At 38.8% G+C, this 18525-nt stretch overlaps 1 protein-coding gene across 2 annotated transcripts in view; it reads right to left on the bottom strand.

Moving 5' to 3' along the window:
• Window positions 1–18525, bottom strand: part of Etv5 (ETS variant transcription factor 5) — a 58111-nt gene that overhangs the window by 17439 nt on the left and 22147 nt on the right. For both annotated transcript variants that reach the window (XM_046462614.2, XM_046462615.2), the window contains exons 6-8: window positions 12590–12719; window positions 11410–11697; window positions 808–1067 (exon numbers count right to left, since the gene is read on the bottom strand). In XM_046462614.2, coding sequence (XP_046318570.1) covers window positions 808–1067; window positions 11410–11697; window positions 12590–12719 — 678 coding nt within the window. The remainder of the gene's footprint in view (window positions 1–807; window positions 1068–11409; window positions 11698–12589; window positions 12720–18525) is intronic.

Raw genomic sequence — 18525 nt, 5'->3', positions numbered from 1 at the left:
TGTATGGTATACCAGTACTCCAAACAGCTATGCAATACCAGGTGCTTTCTTAGCACTATTTTAAGAATAGAAAGAACCAGGTCCTAAATGTGGACTCTTTCTTAGAGTTACATTGGGATTTTAATAGGTCTTTTGAATTAAAAAACAAAGCCAGGAATAGGACGAGAATACAGAATGTATCCCTTGTGTCCAGTGAGCCTATAGCTAAGAGGCCTTAAATGGGTACCATCTGAGACCATACCCCAGAAATCTTAAGGCTTGACTTGGAGGTGCACTTTGCACTATCTCTGCCTACTGTACTTCCTACCATCAGCACAGCTGCTCTGTTCTATATCCAATTTCATATAACCATGTTTGCTTTACTAACTCGTAAGTTCTTAGAGGGCAATTTATTTTTATTTGTATTTTTTCAGTGCTGGGGATCAAATACGGGGCCTCAAGCTCTGCAACTGAACTATACACTGCCAGCCCTTGAAGACATTCCTGTTTTGTTGGTACAGGGGATTGAACCCAGGGACGCTTAACCACTGATCGACATCTCCAGTCCTTTTTATTTTGTATTTTGAGATAGAGTCTCACTAAATTGCTGAAGGCCTTTGCTAAATTGCTGAAGCTGACTTTGAACTTGCAACTCTCTTGCCTCAGTCTCCCAAGATGCTGGGATTACAGGCATGCACCACTGTTCCCAGCATGAAGGCAATTCTTATAAAATTATTATTCCCCAAGATTCTACAACAGAAGTCACTCAATAACGAACAGACAGATAAATGAGAATGAAGAAACAAATGGCATGATTTTTATGCTCACCTGAATCAACGCAGTAATCCCGGGGCTCCTGTTTGATTCCCATTGGTGACTGGAACCCATGTGCTGGGGGACCTGGCATTCCAGGGACCCCATGTTCATAGAGTGGGTCATGATATTCTTGTTTGAATCCCTGAGGGGGTGGGGGAGCTGCAGGGACAATAGGTTCTGACATTTGTCGGTGGTAACTGGGGCGATTATCTCCAGGAACTCCTGACTGCGGAGGGAAGGGATGGCAGGGTTCAGACAGTTGTCTCTGAAATCTGTAAGAAGAAAGAAGTTAAATTGTCTAATAGAGACATTATGATATTTACTTAGAGTATTGGGGACTAGAGGTTCAGATTAATGAAACTACTTATTAATCCTTGTTTTTGGACATTTTACCCTTTTCCCAAGATTACATTACACATTTCCAATCCTGAGTTGGTGGGGAGGCAAAACAACAATAATCAAAGCAATGATGTGATAATCTCCTTCATTTATTTAATGTATATTCTATCTGTACAGATTATGAGCCAGGTTACATATTAACTATATAAGACCAAGTATTTGCAACTACCACTAAAATGCACATATTTTTTCACTAGTTCATTTACTCTCTCTTACATATAGAATAGAATGAATTTTTTGAGGACCTTAGAATACAAATTAGCTCCAGTTAAAAATGTATTTTTAAAAAAGAAAAGAAAATCCCAGTCATATCAGCAATCAAAGTCATGGAATAATCAGCAAATGTGCAGACTACATAAGAATAAAATCTTGAAATTGTTTTCTGGAGCAAAGAAAGAAGATCTAAGTAAAAAGGAAAAAAGTAGTTAGGACTTTGAAGCTGTTGAATCACTGCAAATTATTCTATAAAAGTAAATACTTTACCAGTCAACTTGACAAAGTGATTCTAACCTTTATTTAAAAGATGAAAAAATTTTAGAAAGAAATAATGACCTATTACATGTTGACACAAATTATAAAACTATAATAATTAACACTGATGGTAGGAGTGAAAAATTGATGGCAGATCAAAGGAATTGAATAGAAAGTCAAAATCTGTCAAGTATATTCCAAAACTTACTACTTGTTAAAGTTGGCATTTCAAATTAGTGAGAAAAAAGTTAGATCCCATTTAATACCACATGCCAAAATAAATTTCAAATGGATAAAAGATTTCAATGTAAAATGTGAAACCATAATACCAAAGTAAATAGATATGAAAACTTAAATAATTTTGGAGGGAAACTTCTAAGTATCATACTAACAGCAGAAACCATGAAGATAAACATGGATATATCTCACTGTTTAAATTTCTACAAGCCAAAAAAATAGCTGAAACAAAACCAAAAGAAAAACATTAAATTGGTGGTGGTGGTGGGGAAATCTATAATAGCCAGAAAATATCAAAACCAAAACTAAAAGTAAAACCAGGGAAAAATCTATAACAGACAATGTTAATGTCATAGCTTTTAAAAACCAATAAAAGATTAACATTTCAGAAGAAAAGAATGGGTAAAGGGCATAAACAGGAAAATCATTAAGCGACATTAATGGTCATAAACAAATTTAAGTTCACTAGTAATAAAAAAATGTAAAAAGTAAAAAGAGAAATATTTTTTTCCTTGGAGGATAAGCAAGTAGCTAATAAGTCTGTGCCTGGCACATAAATGTCACTTGAATCAGATTGGAGAGAGCTACAAAGATGGCCACTAACATAAATGTCTAACAAGGGAACTGGCCAAGTTCATTGTGATATAACCACTTAAATGACATACAATGTACTATGCAAACACATAGGAACCTGGAAAGATTTTCAAAATATTGCCAAACAATTCATAGAACATCAAAGTTTCACTAAAATAAAAAAAAAATTATGGCAGTCACATAAAATGGTGGGAAGATTTACACCTACATGTTAATGCTGCTTGCTTTGGGAGAATTATGATTCTTGGTGATTTTTCTTGTTTGCCCATCTATGGTTTAAAAATGAACAAGCATTGTTTTTGTAGTAAGAACAATAAAGGGCTGGGGATGTGGCTCAAGCGGTAGCATGCTCGCCGAAAACTAAAAAATAAATATTAAAATTCTCTCTCTCAAAAAAAAAAAAACCCCAAAACAATAAAAAGCCTTTTGTTATGATTATTAATCAATGAGTATCCTTAATGCCTTTTAGCTGTCAGATAAATCCAGCTGTGTGCCAACTGCCCTCCCTGCTGAATGGGCAGTACAACAGAAGGGAAAGCCTGAGACCCTCAAGTGATGCCACTTACTATGGAAGTGACAGAGCAAAGAGTCTTGGCTTTGTTTCCCTATCTGTGATGTGGGGATATACTATCCTCCCAAAGCTTCTGGAATGGTGAAACACAATCATATCTATAAAGCCTGGCTTCTGCCATGGCCCTGATCTTTGACAGACAGGGACAGGCTTTTAGAGTATGGCTTGAGGAGACCCTTAATCCATGACATTTGCATGAGGCACTAACCTCTGGGTTCGTAGAGAAACATTCGTGGTTTTTCTCAGGTAGAAAATAGGAATCAGGGTTTGAGAAGTAATGAATGATTTATAACAACTAATTTCAAAGAGGGTTTTTATTTTCAGTGTTGGGGATTGAATATAGGGCCTCATATATGCTAAACACACTCTGAGCTTCACCCTCAGTTCCTCGATGACTTTTTAATAAAACCAAGAATATAATTCTGTAACACTGGTCTTACTCTACTTTTAGCTGAATCCTTTGAATAGCTTTAATCAAATAACTTGACTTAGATTTAAATCAGTCTGTGGCAACAGGTGGCCAACCGATTTCTAGAACATCAAGATTTGAAATCTTAAACTGCAGAGATCTGGGTGCAGATAAAACACTCTTCAGATCAGGGGGTGTAGCACGTCACAGCATGTTCTTAGGTGGCTATCATTCCACTGCAACCAGCATTGCATGTTCCGCCCCCCCCCCCCCCCCCCAGTATTGGAGATTGAACCTGTGGGTACTTTACCACTGAGCTACATCCCCAACCCTTTTTTAAATTTTGAGACAGGGTCTTGCTAAATTGGCAAGCTGGATTCAAACTAGCAGTCCTCCTGCCTCAGCCTCCTTAGGAGCTGGAATTACAGCTGTGTGCCACCATGCTTGGCATAGAGCCGTAAGATAATCTTATAACATGATCCCTGAGCAATTTTATATATACTTATCCTTTTACCCCAGACACCAAAAGTACCCATATCTGCTTGGCTGATGTCTTCAATGTGTTTTAGTAACTGCATAAGGTTCAGCGGGCCGATAGCCTTTTACAAGGGACAGGCATGCCATACAGCAGAACTTTATCAGGAACTAGATTTTCAAAGTTGCTATTATTTAAGGAAACCTTGCAAGGGTCTCTGAAGAAGAGAAAATTTGCAACTCACGTTTAATCTTGACATTTAGAATTCAGGCACAGCAGCATGCTGCAAACCTGAAGTCTTTCAGAAAGGAAACTCAAAAAGCTCTTCTTAAGGCTTTATTTTTATTAAGTGCCCAAACTTAGGCTACTTGGGAGGAGGAGTAACGAGGGCACCCACCTTCCCTTTTCTCTCCTTTTCCTCTCTGCCACCATCTTAGCAACTTCAAAGGTGACCTCCACAAATCAGTTCCTCTGATGGCTCCAAAATGGCCTGTACCTCTCAGTTCTGTAACCAGAGCCTCTGTAGCTGGCAGGTCTGATGGCCCCACTTCCGCTTAGTGTTCATCTTCTCACCTTCCAGCATGAAACTCTAGAGTGGCCTGGGATAGCCTCTGCAGGAAAAGGTCCTTCCACATGGGCACCGGCCACCCCTCAACCCCATACTCTAAGGACACATGAAGCTCTGAGGCCTGGGGTCTGCAGGGCAGCTTCTGTAACTGGGGTTTGTTCAGCACTGGTTTGCTTTGAAAAAGCAGGAGTAGCAAAGGGGAACTTGGGGGTAGGTCATCAACCCAACAAATTTGGAAGAAGATTCTCGCAGAATTCATTGCTGTAATTGTTCCTATTTGTAGAGATTAGTAAAGTAATGCAGTTCTTGTCCTCAAAATACATTCTGTGAACTTTACTCACTGACCTTCATTTGAACCCCGTTCCCCTCACAGCAATGCTTTTGAAGTATCTAAGAATGTGTTGTCTACATAAAATAGCCTGGACAAAGCCGCTGCTTCTTTACTGAGGCAGGCGATCGTTCTGAATCCAGGAGCAGCCGGTTTCTACCCGGCCTCCTTTCCCTCCCACTGCGGCCCATGACCCCAACAGAGCTCAAGCATAATGAACTCACATTTGGTGAGCAAAGGAAGATGGACTACTGAGTAAGGCTTTTTACAGTGCCAGTTTATTTAAAGAACCAGTTATTTATTTATTTGTCAGATTTATATAGCGCCTTTCCTCCCAAGAGCTCACCCACGCTACCAACATTTGGTTTACGTTATGAAAACCGTTAGATGCTTTTTCTGCATTTCCTTTTCAGTCTCTCCTGCCAACATATAGAGTAAACACAATGCTTATGGGGAAAAAAGAGGAGAAAAGTACAGATTTGATGAAGCCTACACAGTGGCTATGGGTGCCAGGTGAGGAAGTAGGGGCTAGGAGGCCAGCTTAGAGATGGTGTGTGCAATCTGCCAAGAAACCAATACCACCACTTAATATTTCTGTTAAGGCTAAGAGAAGATGATGAAAAACAGAGAGGCTCTGGCTGTGGAGTCTAAACACTCCATGTTGAAACCCAATCTTTACCACTTACTAGCTGTGTGACCTTGGGTGAGTTATGTGACTGCTCCCAACCTCAGTTTCCTCATCAATAAAAGACAGACAACAAGGATGTCTGACTCAAAGGGCTATTGTGAAGGTCATTATAATAGAATGTATGTAATAGGGCCCAGCACACTGCTAGGTCCTCAATACACAAAACCTACAAATACCCGACCTTTTCTATAAATTCCCCAACTAAAATCAGAAGCTATGCAAGTCTAAAGACCCTAAGAAGTTGGGAGAAGACCATCACAGACACAAATCTAACTAAGAGAGTTTATTAGTTGTCTACAATATCCATTCTCCTTTTTCAGAAAGAGGAACCTGATTTTTATTGTAAGTGGCAATGTGCTGCCCAACTTCACATCTGTGTTTATTTTCCTGCCATATACTCCTGAGCCAAACATGGTTCCTAAAAGCACACCCAAAAACCTCTGAAACAACTCCCAGGACTGTCAACTCCTGGAGACCTGTCAACACTGCTTAGATTCAAACCAGTCGATCTAAACTGTGATAAAACCCTGAGAGATGGGAGGGGAAAATGTGTCCTTTCTAGGTCTAGATGTTGGTCTGATTTCTCAAGATGAAATCTAGGAGAAGGAAGGTGAAGCAAATATGACACGCTACTAGGATATTAGATGAATCAAGTATCAGTTGTGCATTTACAGAATGATAAGCCTTATGATGAAAAGATTTGGGATAAAAGGAGTGCTACATTTTAAAAACTTAACATTAACTTTCTAAGTTTGTGGTATTTCCATATGTTTTGGAAGATTTCTTTTAGTATATGGAATATAAAAGCGGTGTTTTAAGTAAAATTGTCTCAGAATATTTACTGAACATCTTCTCTATCCCAATGTGATTTTATTTAATCCATACAATGATTCTATGCAGGAAGTGTAGTATACTTCCATTTTCAGACGAAGAAACCACAGCTTACAGAAGTGAAGTGCCTGCCTGATATCCTACAGTAGAAGAGCTGGGATTCAACCCTAGGTCTGTCTGTCTGTTCAACTCCAGAGTCATAGGCCTACCTTGTTTCCCCAACTATATCAACTTTTTAAATACTCTGATGATGACATTTAAATAAAAATCATTTCATGCTTAGAAATTAAGAAACATATTTGAAATAACTCCAAGATCAAAAGAAATGCTAGGAAATGCTTGTAACTGCATTTTTAAAATGCTACAAGTCAGAACTTATATAATGTAACTAAAGCAGGACTTGGGTAGGGAGATCAAATCATCGATTGTCCAAACTGGGACACTTTGGGGAGTGAAAGGGGAAACGACTAGCAACTATTTCTAGATAAGACATGAACCTTAAGAGACATGGAAATCAGTCTATATTATTCCCAGCCTCAAAAGACATCTTACTTGGTTATAAGCTCATATTCTAAATAAAAAGGGAAAAAAAAAATTAATGCACTAGTCATCCAACCAAATTAATTAGAAAAAAAGAATAACAGAATAGTTTTAGTATGAAATCAATGAAATACAAAATACCAATAGAAATAAGGCCAAAAGTTACTTATCAAAAAGACAAAGTATATGTTAAGGTTAAAAAAAGCAAAAAAGGTCTGAACAAACAATATCAAAAATGAAAAAGAGACAACTACAGATGCTATAGAGAGTTTTAAAAAAGACATAATTAACAACTTCCTGCCAATTAATTTTAAAACTCACAAAAATTCCTAGGGAAAAACATTTTATTAAACTTATTCAACTAAATAGAAATCCAGAACAAAACTGTAACAGGCAAAGACACTGACCCAGTAATTAAACATCTTCCCACAAAGAAAAATGTCAAGTTCAAATGGTTTTACTGGTAAATTCTTTTAAAAATTCAAGGAACAAAGAATACCAATTTCATGTGTAATATTCCGGAATACAGAAAATGGATGATACCCTTTATTCATTTGATGAGACCTCCATGCTAAGACCTAACAAGGACAACAGAAGAAAAAAATGATACTTTGTTCTCAATCACGAATGTAGATTCAGAAGTCCTAAATAAATACTAGGAAATCAAACTCAGGGCTAGGGATGTAGATCAGTGGTAGAGCACCTGCCTAGCATGCATGAAGCCCAGGGTTCAATCCCCAGCAGTGCCAAACGAACAAAAAATAAATCCACCAAATTCAGCAACTTACAAAAAAAAAAGATAACACATAATAAACAAGTGTTGAATGTGTCACAAATATCCAAGATTGGACTGGGAGAGGTGACACATGCTCGTAATCCCAGTTACTCCAGAGGCGAAGGCAAGAGGACTGCAAATTGGAGGTCACCCTCAGCAACTTAGAAAGACCCTGTCTTAAAAAAAAAAAATAGAACAGAAAAAGAACTGGGGGATGTAGCTTAGTGGCAAAGTGCCCTTGGGTTTAATCTCTAGTACCAAACAAAGAAACAAACAAAAAAGTTGGTTTTGTTTAAATCAGTGTAATGTACCAAATGATTAAAGGAGAAAAATCATATGATCACTTCAATAGGGCCATAAACAATGTCTGATAAATTTCAACATCAATTCATGTTAAAAACTTTTAGTAAACTAGAGGTAGAAGGAACATTTACTAAACATCTTGATAAAAGGTAATAACCCCTCAGTAAACATGGTAAAATGTTGAAAACCAGCACTCTTAAGATTCAGAATTTTAAAAGGAGAGAAAAAATAATTTATATATATATATCTGTATTCCAACCAATAGAAGTTCATTATTTAGGTTCCATTAATCATCTAAGAAACTTAGTTTGGATCCCAAAGTGAATCTGTGCTGCCATACATAACATGCTATTAACAGGGTGCGTGGAGAAGAGATGCATCAGACACATTTGCTTTGTTTCAGGTCAGCCCACAATACATGTGACTCACAGTCAAGTCTTTTCTTCTCTAAAAACTATAAAATGTGAGAGGTAAAAATGAATGACAATTTATTAGGTATGGACCTTAAGAGAAGAAATGGAAACGAGAAAAATTTGAGTCTATTAAAGATCTTGATTTATCTACTATCTTTAAGGACTGAGTAGTTTCTATTAAATCAAAATTCCAGAAAACTTAGCTCATCCCAGTAAGCCTTCAGGTATGGACTGTCACCACCAAGGGAGAGAACAGGTTAGGCCATTTCTTTTCCTAGAAGATGACAAATATAAGTAGCCTTCTCTTGATCACTCAGCCACTAGAGTCTATCAATGGCAGCGCGATCACCTCCAGGATAGTGATGCTCTCAGGGACTATCCAGAAGTGGATTTTTCCACTACAGGAATGTTTTATCTTTTCTGGCTGTCAAGTGCATGAGGGTATCAGGGTATCTCAAAATTCTTAGATGACATATTTCTTCAGGGAAGCCCCTTCCACTGAATCGTGGGACCTTCCTCTACTTGAGATGTAATGAGATATGGTACAATAAAAGACAGAAATACATGTGGCCAGCACTATGGGCGTAACGCAGGATCCACCCGGCACATGTAAACACCGTGAGCAGCCTGCTGAAAATCCTGGCAGGACTGGGCTGGCTGAAGGCAGAGCACGTCCCTGGAGAAGCAGCTGGTCGTTCAGTGTAAATGGAACATGTCTGAACATGCCAAATTACATGGTATTCCCCCTTCTTGTGGGGAGGAAATCAAGATAAATCACGGCTTTCAAACACAGTGTTTATCTTCTAAAAATAAACTGAGCTGTGAAGAATTATATACGAAAATTACACGAAACATTAAGAATGCACTTTTGACTAGATTACATTTTAGTTGTTTCAAGTATGATTCTAGCAAACTGCCATCACTATCAAGATATACTGGGGACAGTAAGCACATAAGGCGAAATGCAGTCTAAAAAAAGGGGTCTAAACCGTGCTTATTTCCTCAAAAAGCTTATTTGATTCACCTGACCAGATAAAGTACAACCAGAGCAAAACAAAAAAGATATGTTATCACATGATTTTGGAGTAACTATGCAGGTCCTGAGGGTTTTGTAATTTGAGAGAGAAGTTCTGGTGGTATTATGAGATGGATATAGTTTAAGTTGGAATCAAGGTCACTTATCCAGTTTTTAATAGCCATTAGTGCATGTCAACAACTAAAAAAAAAAAATCATAACCAAAACAAATAGTATAGTTACAGGAGTTTACATTTGGTTTCTGAATGTGGGACCCTGTATTTGGCTGTGCGTTCTTTAAAAGTCCTTTAGTTGGGCTGGGGATGTGGCTCAAGCGGTAGCGCGCTCGCCTGGCATACGTGCGGCCCGGGTTCGATCCTCAGCACCACATACAAACAAAGATGTTGTGTCCGCCGAGAACTAAAAAATAAATATTAAAAAAAAAAAGAAAGTATTTAAAAAAAAAAAAAAAAAAAAAAAGTCCTTTAGTTGCTCCAATGCCTGATTTCTCCTCTATAAAATGTTTTGTTTTTTAATTCTGTCCTGGACACAGAGCTATTAAAAAGTTCATAAAACATAACACTAAAAAACTGTTGAAATAAAAATGGTGTCTAGGCCAGAGTTCACAAACTGGCAGGCATGCAGAGTGATTTTGCCCACAGATAGGTTTTGTTTAGACTGCAGAATGTTGTTGTTTTTAATTTAAATCAGTTGCCAACTTAAAAAAAAAAAAACCTGTACTTTTTACATAAAAAGTCCAAATATCCCAATTATCTTGAAAAAGGACAAGGTTGTTAATATAAAGTAACAGTTGTCAAAAGCCTGGTGGCAGCTCTTTCAAATGAGCGGAGGCCCCTCCTGAGCCAGCACCCTAACAACACTCACCCCTGGGGCCCTGTACAGCATAGGTGTTCCTGGCCCTTGGCCTAACCAAGGGAATAAACACCAACCAGCCATATTATGTAGTTCTTTATGGGGCTGTCAGAGCAAAGGAGGAATGGATCAGAACCAGCCAGAGGCACTTTACTTCTCTAGAAATAAGGAAAATTGAACTCCAAGTAAATATGGATAGGAATCTGAGCTGGACCAGGCCTAGGGAAGTACACTCTACATTCTCCCTTCTGCTCCCTCACCCACCCAATATATGGCAAGATAGAAATGAAATGGAATGCTCATCATGTGGCAGCCCTTGGTAATATCACTGACAACTGCCTTTATCTCAGCATTCGAGACTTGGAATAAAAAAAGACACAGGTCCCCAGAGCATTGTACGTAAAGGCAGACTATAAACCTTCAAAATTCTAGAATACCACAGATAATAGAGTTAGGAGGCTGGAACTCAAGTTTGGAGTGTACAGAATAAATTCCCTTAATACTTTTAGTTTTTGATAAATGAAGGACTCCAAATTACCCCTGATGCCTCGCTTTTCTTATTAGAAATGAAAAACTACAGGAAAAACTAACCATGAGATTTCTCAAAAGCAGATTGTTACAATCAAGGTCTTTGGTTAATCTACTGTTGAAACGTGTTAAAATCAGATGAATAATAATGACTCCTGTAACTCAGCAATCTTCCCTAATATGTATGTAAAATAGTAATAAAGTAATTACAGGCAGCATAAACCAAAGATCATCTCTCACAGACAAAAATCAATGAAGAGCCAGGAAACCTGCCCTTGAAGAGGGTCAACAGATTACACATCCTGGGCAAGTCAACCTTCCCCTAGCTTGGAGGGGGGCGGGCAGCACTAATTATCTCTTCCTTACCTACCTCATAAGGATGTCGTAATGTCTACAAACCATTTGGAGTACCTCGGGAGCAGTGTGGTATATAAACAAGTCATATTCATATCATTATTGGTCTTACCTCACAAGATGCCTCAGTGGAATGAGAACATTATAGGTACCTGGCAAACACGACTAACTGCTTCCCTTCTCCCACTGAGAAAAGGAGAGGGATGCTGGAGGCAGTTCAGGAGGTCCGGAGCAGCACCCACCTCTGTTCTGATGGATACTGGTTTTCAGGCATCATCTTTGGCATCTGCAGGGGCTGATGTGGTGGTCGGGGGACCGCAAATGTTTGCTGCTGTGGTCCAGGTTCTGGAAGCGAGTGAGGGGTGGGGGCAGGGCCCACACCTTGTACTGGGCCAGCTCCAGGGGCATGCGCTGAGGTGGGCAGAGTTGCCTGAGATGGGGGAAACAGGGAATTCTGATGGGTGGGTGACAGAGGAGTGGTAGGAGGGGTTAATGGCTTGAACCCAGAGGGAGGCTTCCTATCATAGGCACTGTGAATAGAAAAAGAAAAGGAACCATTAAACTGCAATGAAGCCATTAGCATGGTTACCAGGTCCAGCAGAACAGTAGTGAGCAGCCCAGTGTTGCCAGGAAATGACAGCATTAACATAGTTAAATTGCTAGCAGCCCTGAGGGAATATTTGTACCTCTGAAAAGTGACAAACACACTGCGTCACAGGGATTTGTTTAACACTTCTAGTGATTTTTCACAAAGATAATTTTAGCCTCTGCTTCCGGTTTCCTTTTTCCCTCTTTCTAAAAGAATTCTCTGTGCATGTAGGCACGTGTAGGGGTAGATGGGTGAGGGGAGAATTTCCGCCTCAGGTACTCTCTGGTCCCCCTCTCCTAAATATTCCAGGGTTCCTGGAATTAGAATCTTTGCAGAAGGTAAATTTCTGATGTAATATCACTTGAATTAACAAGTCTTCTCTTCCCCCTTTCAGGCAGAGATCTATGTTTACCTTCTCTAGCAAAGAATGATTTAAAATTAAAGCTTCATTCTGGGGGCCTGCATATTCTTAAGTAAAGGGCACAGGCATCGGGACTCTTTTGTTTACTCTGATTTGAAGATTACTTCCTTGGTGCTTAAAGTTCACATTAACATATGATAGACATGAAGAAGTATATATTACCTGCCTCAAAGCCACAGATCAAACACCCAGTATTCTGGGCTCTAGCAGGGCTTGATATCCCATGAACTTGGTTCCCTTAGAGCCACAGCACTTTAAATGTTTTGCCTTTTATGTGTAGCTCAGTGGTTCACAATGGATTAGGCTACACCTATATCAATGCCACAAAAGACCCCCCAAGGATCTGCTGGATAATATTTGGGTCACTGAACTTGATGGCTGTTTCTGGGAAGCCTTTCCCTGCTCCACTTACCAATAGTTGTAGAGGCACTTTTCTCCATAGTTAGCACCAAGAGCCTGCTCATGGCTACAGGACGACAGCTCAGAGGAGGGGCTATGCAGCTCCCGTTTGATCTTGGTTGGAGGTGGGGCATGAAGCACCACTGAAAATCAGAAGACAGAGGTCAGCCTGTTAACAAGGAGCTTAATGCTTCCTTCTGCAAACCTTGTAAACTAGCTGACTGTTCTTGTGAAGTCGCGTGTCAAGGAAAGCAAACCACACATATAAACTCCTATCAAAACCCAATGAAGAGTTCTTTTTTTCTTTTATTTGTGCTAATTCATTATACATGACAGCAGAATGCATTTTGATCCATTATACACAAATGAAACACAACTTTTCATTTCTGATTGTACCTGGTGAACAGTCGTACCACATGTTCAGTTATACCATATGTATAGACATACATGTACTTAAGGTAATGATGCCTGTCTCATTCCACCTCTTTCTTACCCTATACCCCCTCCCCAGTTCTTTTTTTTTTAATATTTTTTAGTTGTTGATGGACCTTCATTGTTATTTATTTATACATGGTGCTGAGAATTGAACCTAGTGCCTCACCCATGCTAGGCAAGTGCTCTACCACTAAGCTACAGTCCTAGCCCCCTCCCCAATTCTTTAAAATCAGAAATGACACTTTTAATTAACCAAATCTTTCCCCCAACTTTCGTTGGCAATGGATCTTGTTTCTCAGAGGTTCCAAAACCCTTAAAGATCCAACAGGTGGGCTGGGGTTGTGGCTCATCGATAGAGTGCTTGCCTAGCATGGGTGAGGCACTAGGTTCATACCCCAGAACCACATAAAAAAAACTAAATAAAATAAAGGTATTGTGTCCATCTACAACAAAAAAGTGTTGATAGGCACTATACATTAGCTTATCAAAGGCTTCAAACTGCTGGTGCAAATACATTTCTTACTCAGAGAGAGTAGCAAATTATATATATGATTTTTAAAGTCCTTTTCCAAGTAACTCTAAATATCAGCTCTGAATAAGAAACACTCAACTTCAGGAGCACTACAAAAATTTTAAAAAGCAAAGGAATTGAACAGACCACCCAACTTACTAGGAAAGGCTAAAAGCATACTGAAGTCCTGGCTACCTCTGTGGTCATGTCTGGCCCAGGCCCAACTAGTGACCAACCAGCAAAGGCAGCTTTTCACAACCAGTCCTTCCATACATGATGCTACTCATGGTTTGACTGTGCTTTGTTCATTCTGAAACTTATATTTGACTTTAAGGCAGTGTTTGAGTCATGAATGTTCTGCCCCCAAGAAGAGAATTAAGGATGTTCTCGAGGGAATGAATGGGTTATTATAAAGACAATCCAGCTTTTCAGACTTGTCTCTCTTGCACATGCTCACTTTCCCTTCTGCTTTACTGCCATGTTATGAACCAGCAACAGACGCTAAACCTCTAAACCATAAGCTAAATAAACTACTATTGTGTGTGTGTGTGTGTGTGAGAGAGAGAGAGAGAGAGAGAGAGAGAGAGAGAGAGAGAGATACTGAAGATTGAACACAAGGTTCTGTGCATGGCATGCAAATGTTCTACCTCTGACCCACACCCCCAGCCCTTTTTATTTTTTATCTTGAGAGGGTCTATAAACTACCTAGGCTGGCCTTGAATTTGTGATCCTACTACCTCCGCCTCCTGAGTAGCTGGGATTACGGGTGTGCACCAATGCCCCTGACCCCAGACAACAAGGTTTAGCTGAGTCCTGCCAGTGACTGACTAAAAAAGACTGGTTTTTATAATTCCTTTCTTACATAATGCCAATTGCTTTTCCGGAATACATGAAATAAGTTGAGAACAGGCAGATTATATTTAGAAGTCTAATATTAGAGTCTCTCATGATTTTTCGATGGTGACATCATGGCAGCCAACACTCAATTGTTATCAAATGTCTTCAGACATTCAGACACAAAGTAGCCAAGATTGTTGTTGTTTGGATGTTGTTATTAAATGTGGAGGGAGAGTCAAGACGATTGACACAGAACATGGTCCCCCTGAGGCAGCTCTCAGCATGGCCCTGGTTACTGCCTCTACTCTCACTAGTCCTCTGCCATAGGTATTTTGGGCAAAATAATGGAGACAAGTAATGATGTTCCAGTCTAAACAAAAGTTACATGCCCCTGAAAAGTACTTTTCTTACTTTGTCTAAAAGTATTCATTTGTAATCACTTTTTGACCTAAGTTTAGCTAATTTTGATATCTTCAATTCTTCAAATATAAACAGAACTTTTAGCGTGTATTACACCATTTTGGTTCTAAGTTTTTATAGTATTTTTCCACCTGAAAACTATTTTACATGTAAAATCTTCTGTTCTATAAACAAAGGGGAGTTCAAGAAATGTTGGAGAGCAAACAAGCAGATTCTATTTCCAATTGGTTCTTAACCTTGAAGGCAGGGACCACATCCACCCTATAAGTTTAGGTACAATGTTAGTCACGTATAGTTTCTTCCCCCAGGAATCAACCATTTGAAGGACAATGAAACATGGAAGGAAGAAGAATGGAAGGTCTCACAGATCTATCCTGACAGGAGGATCCTATGAGTGTTAGGGATCCTATGAGTGGTGAGGAAGAAAGCTCAGTTCCCCCAAAGTTATGCTGGACCAGAGGTAGAAGCCCAGACTATGGCATGTGTTGGAGACAGTGGTGTATTTAAAGCAGGAACTCAGAAGCCCAAGGAATGTTCTTTGCTTTCAGTCTGTTTCCTCATTTGTAAAATGAGGTATGCGATGCTGCCTGAGAAATAAAGAAAATGGCACAGCACCTTGCAGATGGTGCTATGATGTTGCATAATTATACCCTGTGCTTTCAAAAATAGAGTACCTTTGCATAGCTGCCTTAAACAATGACAGAGACCTAGGACTATAAAGGACAGCAACAAATTGGAAATGAAAACAGATCATAAACTCTTGAGGGGAAGTTAGAAATGTTAAAAGTGTTTACTATTTGAACTGATAAATATCTTCTTCAATTAGAAACTTTGATTTTAAGCCCAGAGTTACGAAGACGGGCCCATAGTATGGGTCAATGGTGCCCTAACAAGAATTCTTGATGAATATGGACCACCTTCTTTATCGTAAAGAATTCTTCTTCCTTTCCTTTTCTCGCCCTCTCACTGTATTCTTTGAGTATCTTCTATGGGCCAACCATTCTGGAGGTTCTGAGGATGTAATGGAAAGCAAACTAGACATAGGCCCTTCCTCAATGCATGCATAATTTGATTCTTAGCATCCTTTCATAGATGCAGTTAAGAGAGACTAAGACCTTAATACACATAAATCAAGCCCTTACACATCCAGATAAGAACTCTGAAGAACTGGGCATGGTGGCCCATGCCTGTAATCCCAGTGACTCAGAAGGCTGAGGCAGGAGGATCAAAATTTCAAGGCCAATCTCAGCAATTTAGAGAGGCCCTAAATTAGAGAGAAAAAAAATTTTAAAGGCTAGGGATGGAGATCAGTGGTTAAGTGTCCCCTGAGACCAAAAGAGTTGAAGGACTTGATGAAGATTTTGGAGCTACCCATGAGAGGGGAGAAGAAGCAAAGGCTTCCTACCGTCCTTTTAGCAGTCTTCTGCCATACTGACAAAAATGGAAGATATTCCACTCACTCACTCTGTACATTAAAAATGTTAAAACCTTTTTTCTCAACTAAAATAAAAATACTTCATTGCACCTGGTTAAGAGAAAGTGCTCTAGAACACAGGAAAAATGGGCAAGGAAAAACCATACCTCTGGAAAAGAACAAGAGAGACCAACAAAGAGGCATATGGGCAGACCTCTTAACATTCACTCTTTGCCAAATTGCTTTCATGTACCTTATTTCATTCAATTTTCCTAGCCAAATAAGAAAACTACTTTCGCTGGGTTTGGTGGTGCATGCCTGTAATCCCAGACACTTGGAAAGCTAAGACAGGAGGATTGCAAGTTCAAAGCCAGCCTAAGCAATTTTGCAAGGCCCTAAGCAACTTAGCAAGGCCCTGTCTCAAAATAAAAAATAATAATAATAAAAAAAAAGGCTGGAGATGTGGCTCAGTGGTTAAGTGCCCCTGAGTTCAATCCCTGGTACCAAAAAACAAACAAACAAAAACAAAAGGCAAACAAAACTACTTCATTATCTTCATTTACAGACAGGAAAATAAGGCTCAAAGAAATATGCCACAGTAAATGCCTGGAATTTCCACCCAAGCAGTTCTTAGCCATTCCATTCCATTACCTCCCAGATGGAATCTGATAGGAAAAAGACTAAATCAAAAAGGGATTAAAGAAATAGGAAACGAGATGGAGAAGGAAGACAAACCAGGAGAAGACAATGGAAGAATTACTTTTTGCCACTGCCAAGGCTGTATCCTTATGTCTCCTCTGCACTGTCCAGTAGGGTTACACCTCAGACACTTAATTACACTCAAGAATGAACACCTTCCCCTATCTGCAAGACACCAAAATGCCTAGGATCCTCCTTCACCCCTATTGGCAACTAACTTTTCTGACTCAAAAGCCTTCATTTTTTTGGCAATCCTTGCCTCTTGTTCTAATTTCCACTTAAAAGGTCACATTCTCCTTTTATACTCAAGTTGATCAAAGTCTTCAGCTCATTTAGACAAATGCAGGCACTCTGGAAGACCTGCTATCTTCTACAGCCAGTCACTAACTAAGCAGACTCCATACTATTGAGTGGGTGCTGTCTCTCACACCAGAAACCCTGTCCTTCCCTAAAAATGCTTCTGGACAACCTCTCTTATATACCTCTGAGGCAGGAACACTTTGAATACCTATTTGACAAGAACTCTGTTAAGGATCCTTGCCAAATATTATAATATATAAATGAATATTATGTTATATCTATATATTTATATCTATATCTATCTATCTATCTATCTATCTATCTATGAATATAAATAAGTTTCTGCTTTTCAGGGATAGAAATGCCAAGGGCAGTTAGTAAATCAGATTTAATTATTTATTTATGGGTATGCATTACAAATATCGTGGACTGCTTTATACTATAACATTTTAAATTTAGATATGGCTGGACATAGTGGTGCATGACTGGTAATTCCAGTAATTTGGGAGGCTAAGGCTGGAAGACTGAGTTTGAGGTCATCCTTGGCAACTTGGCAAGATCTTATCTCAAAATAAAATAAAAAGGGCTGAGAGACAGCTCAGTAGTAAAGCTCCCTGTGTTCAATCCCTGTATTGCAATCAATCAATCAATCAATGCCTCAATAACAGGATCGGTAGAATACCCCTTGGTTAAATCCCCAGTACAGCCAAAAAATAAAAATAAAAAACGTTTGGTGTTTATGAGTGAATGAATATAATTTCCTAGTTGATCTTCATATTACTAGGGAGCTCCTTCAAAAATTTTTCTGACCCAGAGATAATTAAAAAAAAAAAAAAAAAAAAGGCTTGATCCTAGCCAATGCAATAAGGCAAGAAAAACAAACACAAGGCAGAAGGTTTAGAAAGGAAGAAATATAATTGTCATTATTCACAGATAGTTTGGTTGGTTACATAGAAAATATTAAAGTATCCACAAAGTTTAAGAACCAGTCTAATTTTGCAAAGTCATTGGATATAAGGTCAATATAGAAAAAAGAACTATTTCTATATCCAATATCCAAAACAATGTGAAATTTAAAAAATGATTCCTAATAACAACAAGAACATCAAATATCTAGGAATACATCTAATAAAAAACATGTAAGATGCCTATACTAAAAATTACAAAACACTAAGAAAAATTAAAAGACTCTCAAAAAATGTAAAAATGTATTGTTATGGATTGGAAAGCTTGATATTATAAAGAGATCAATTGTTCCAAAGTTCCAATAAAAATGTATTGTTATGGATTGGAAAGCTTGATATTATAAAGAGATCAATTGTTCCAAAGTTTA

The sequence above is a fragment of the Marmota monax genome, unplaced genomic scaffold, assembly GCF_021218885.2.
Source record: "Marmota monax isolate L192 unplaced genomic scaffold, Marmota_monax_Labrador192_F-V1.1 WCK01_AAM20220418_F8-fsc00100, whole genome shotgun sequence".
Taxonomy (NCBI): Eukaryota; Metazoa; Chordata; class Mammalia; order Rodentia; family Sciuridae; genus Marmota; species Marmota monax.
Note: the sequence above shows the minus strand (reverse complement) of the source record. Positions and strands in the feature narration are given on the sequence as shown.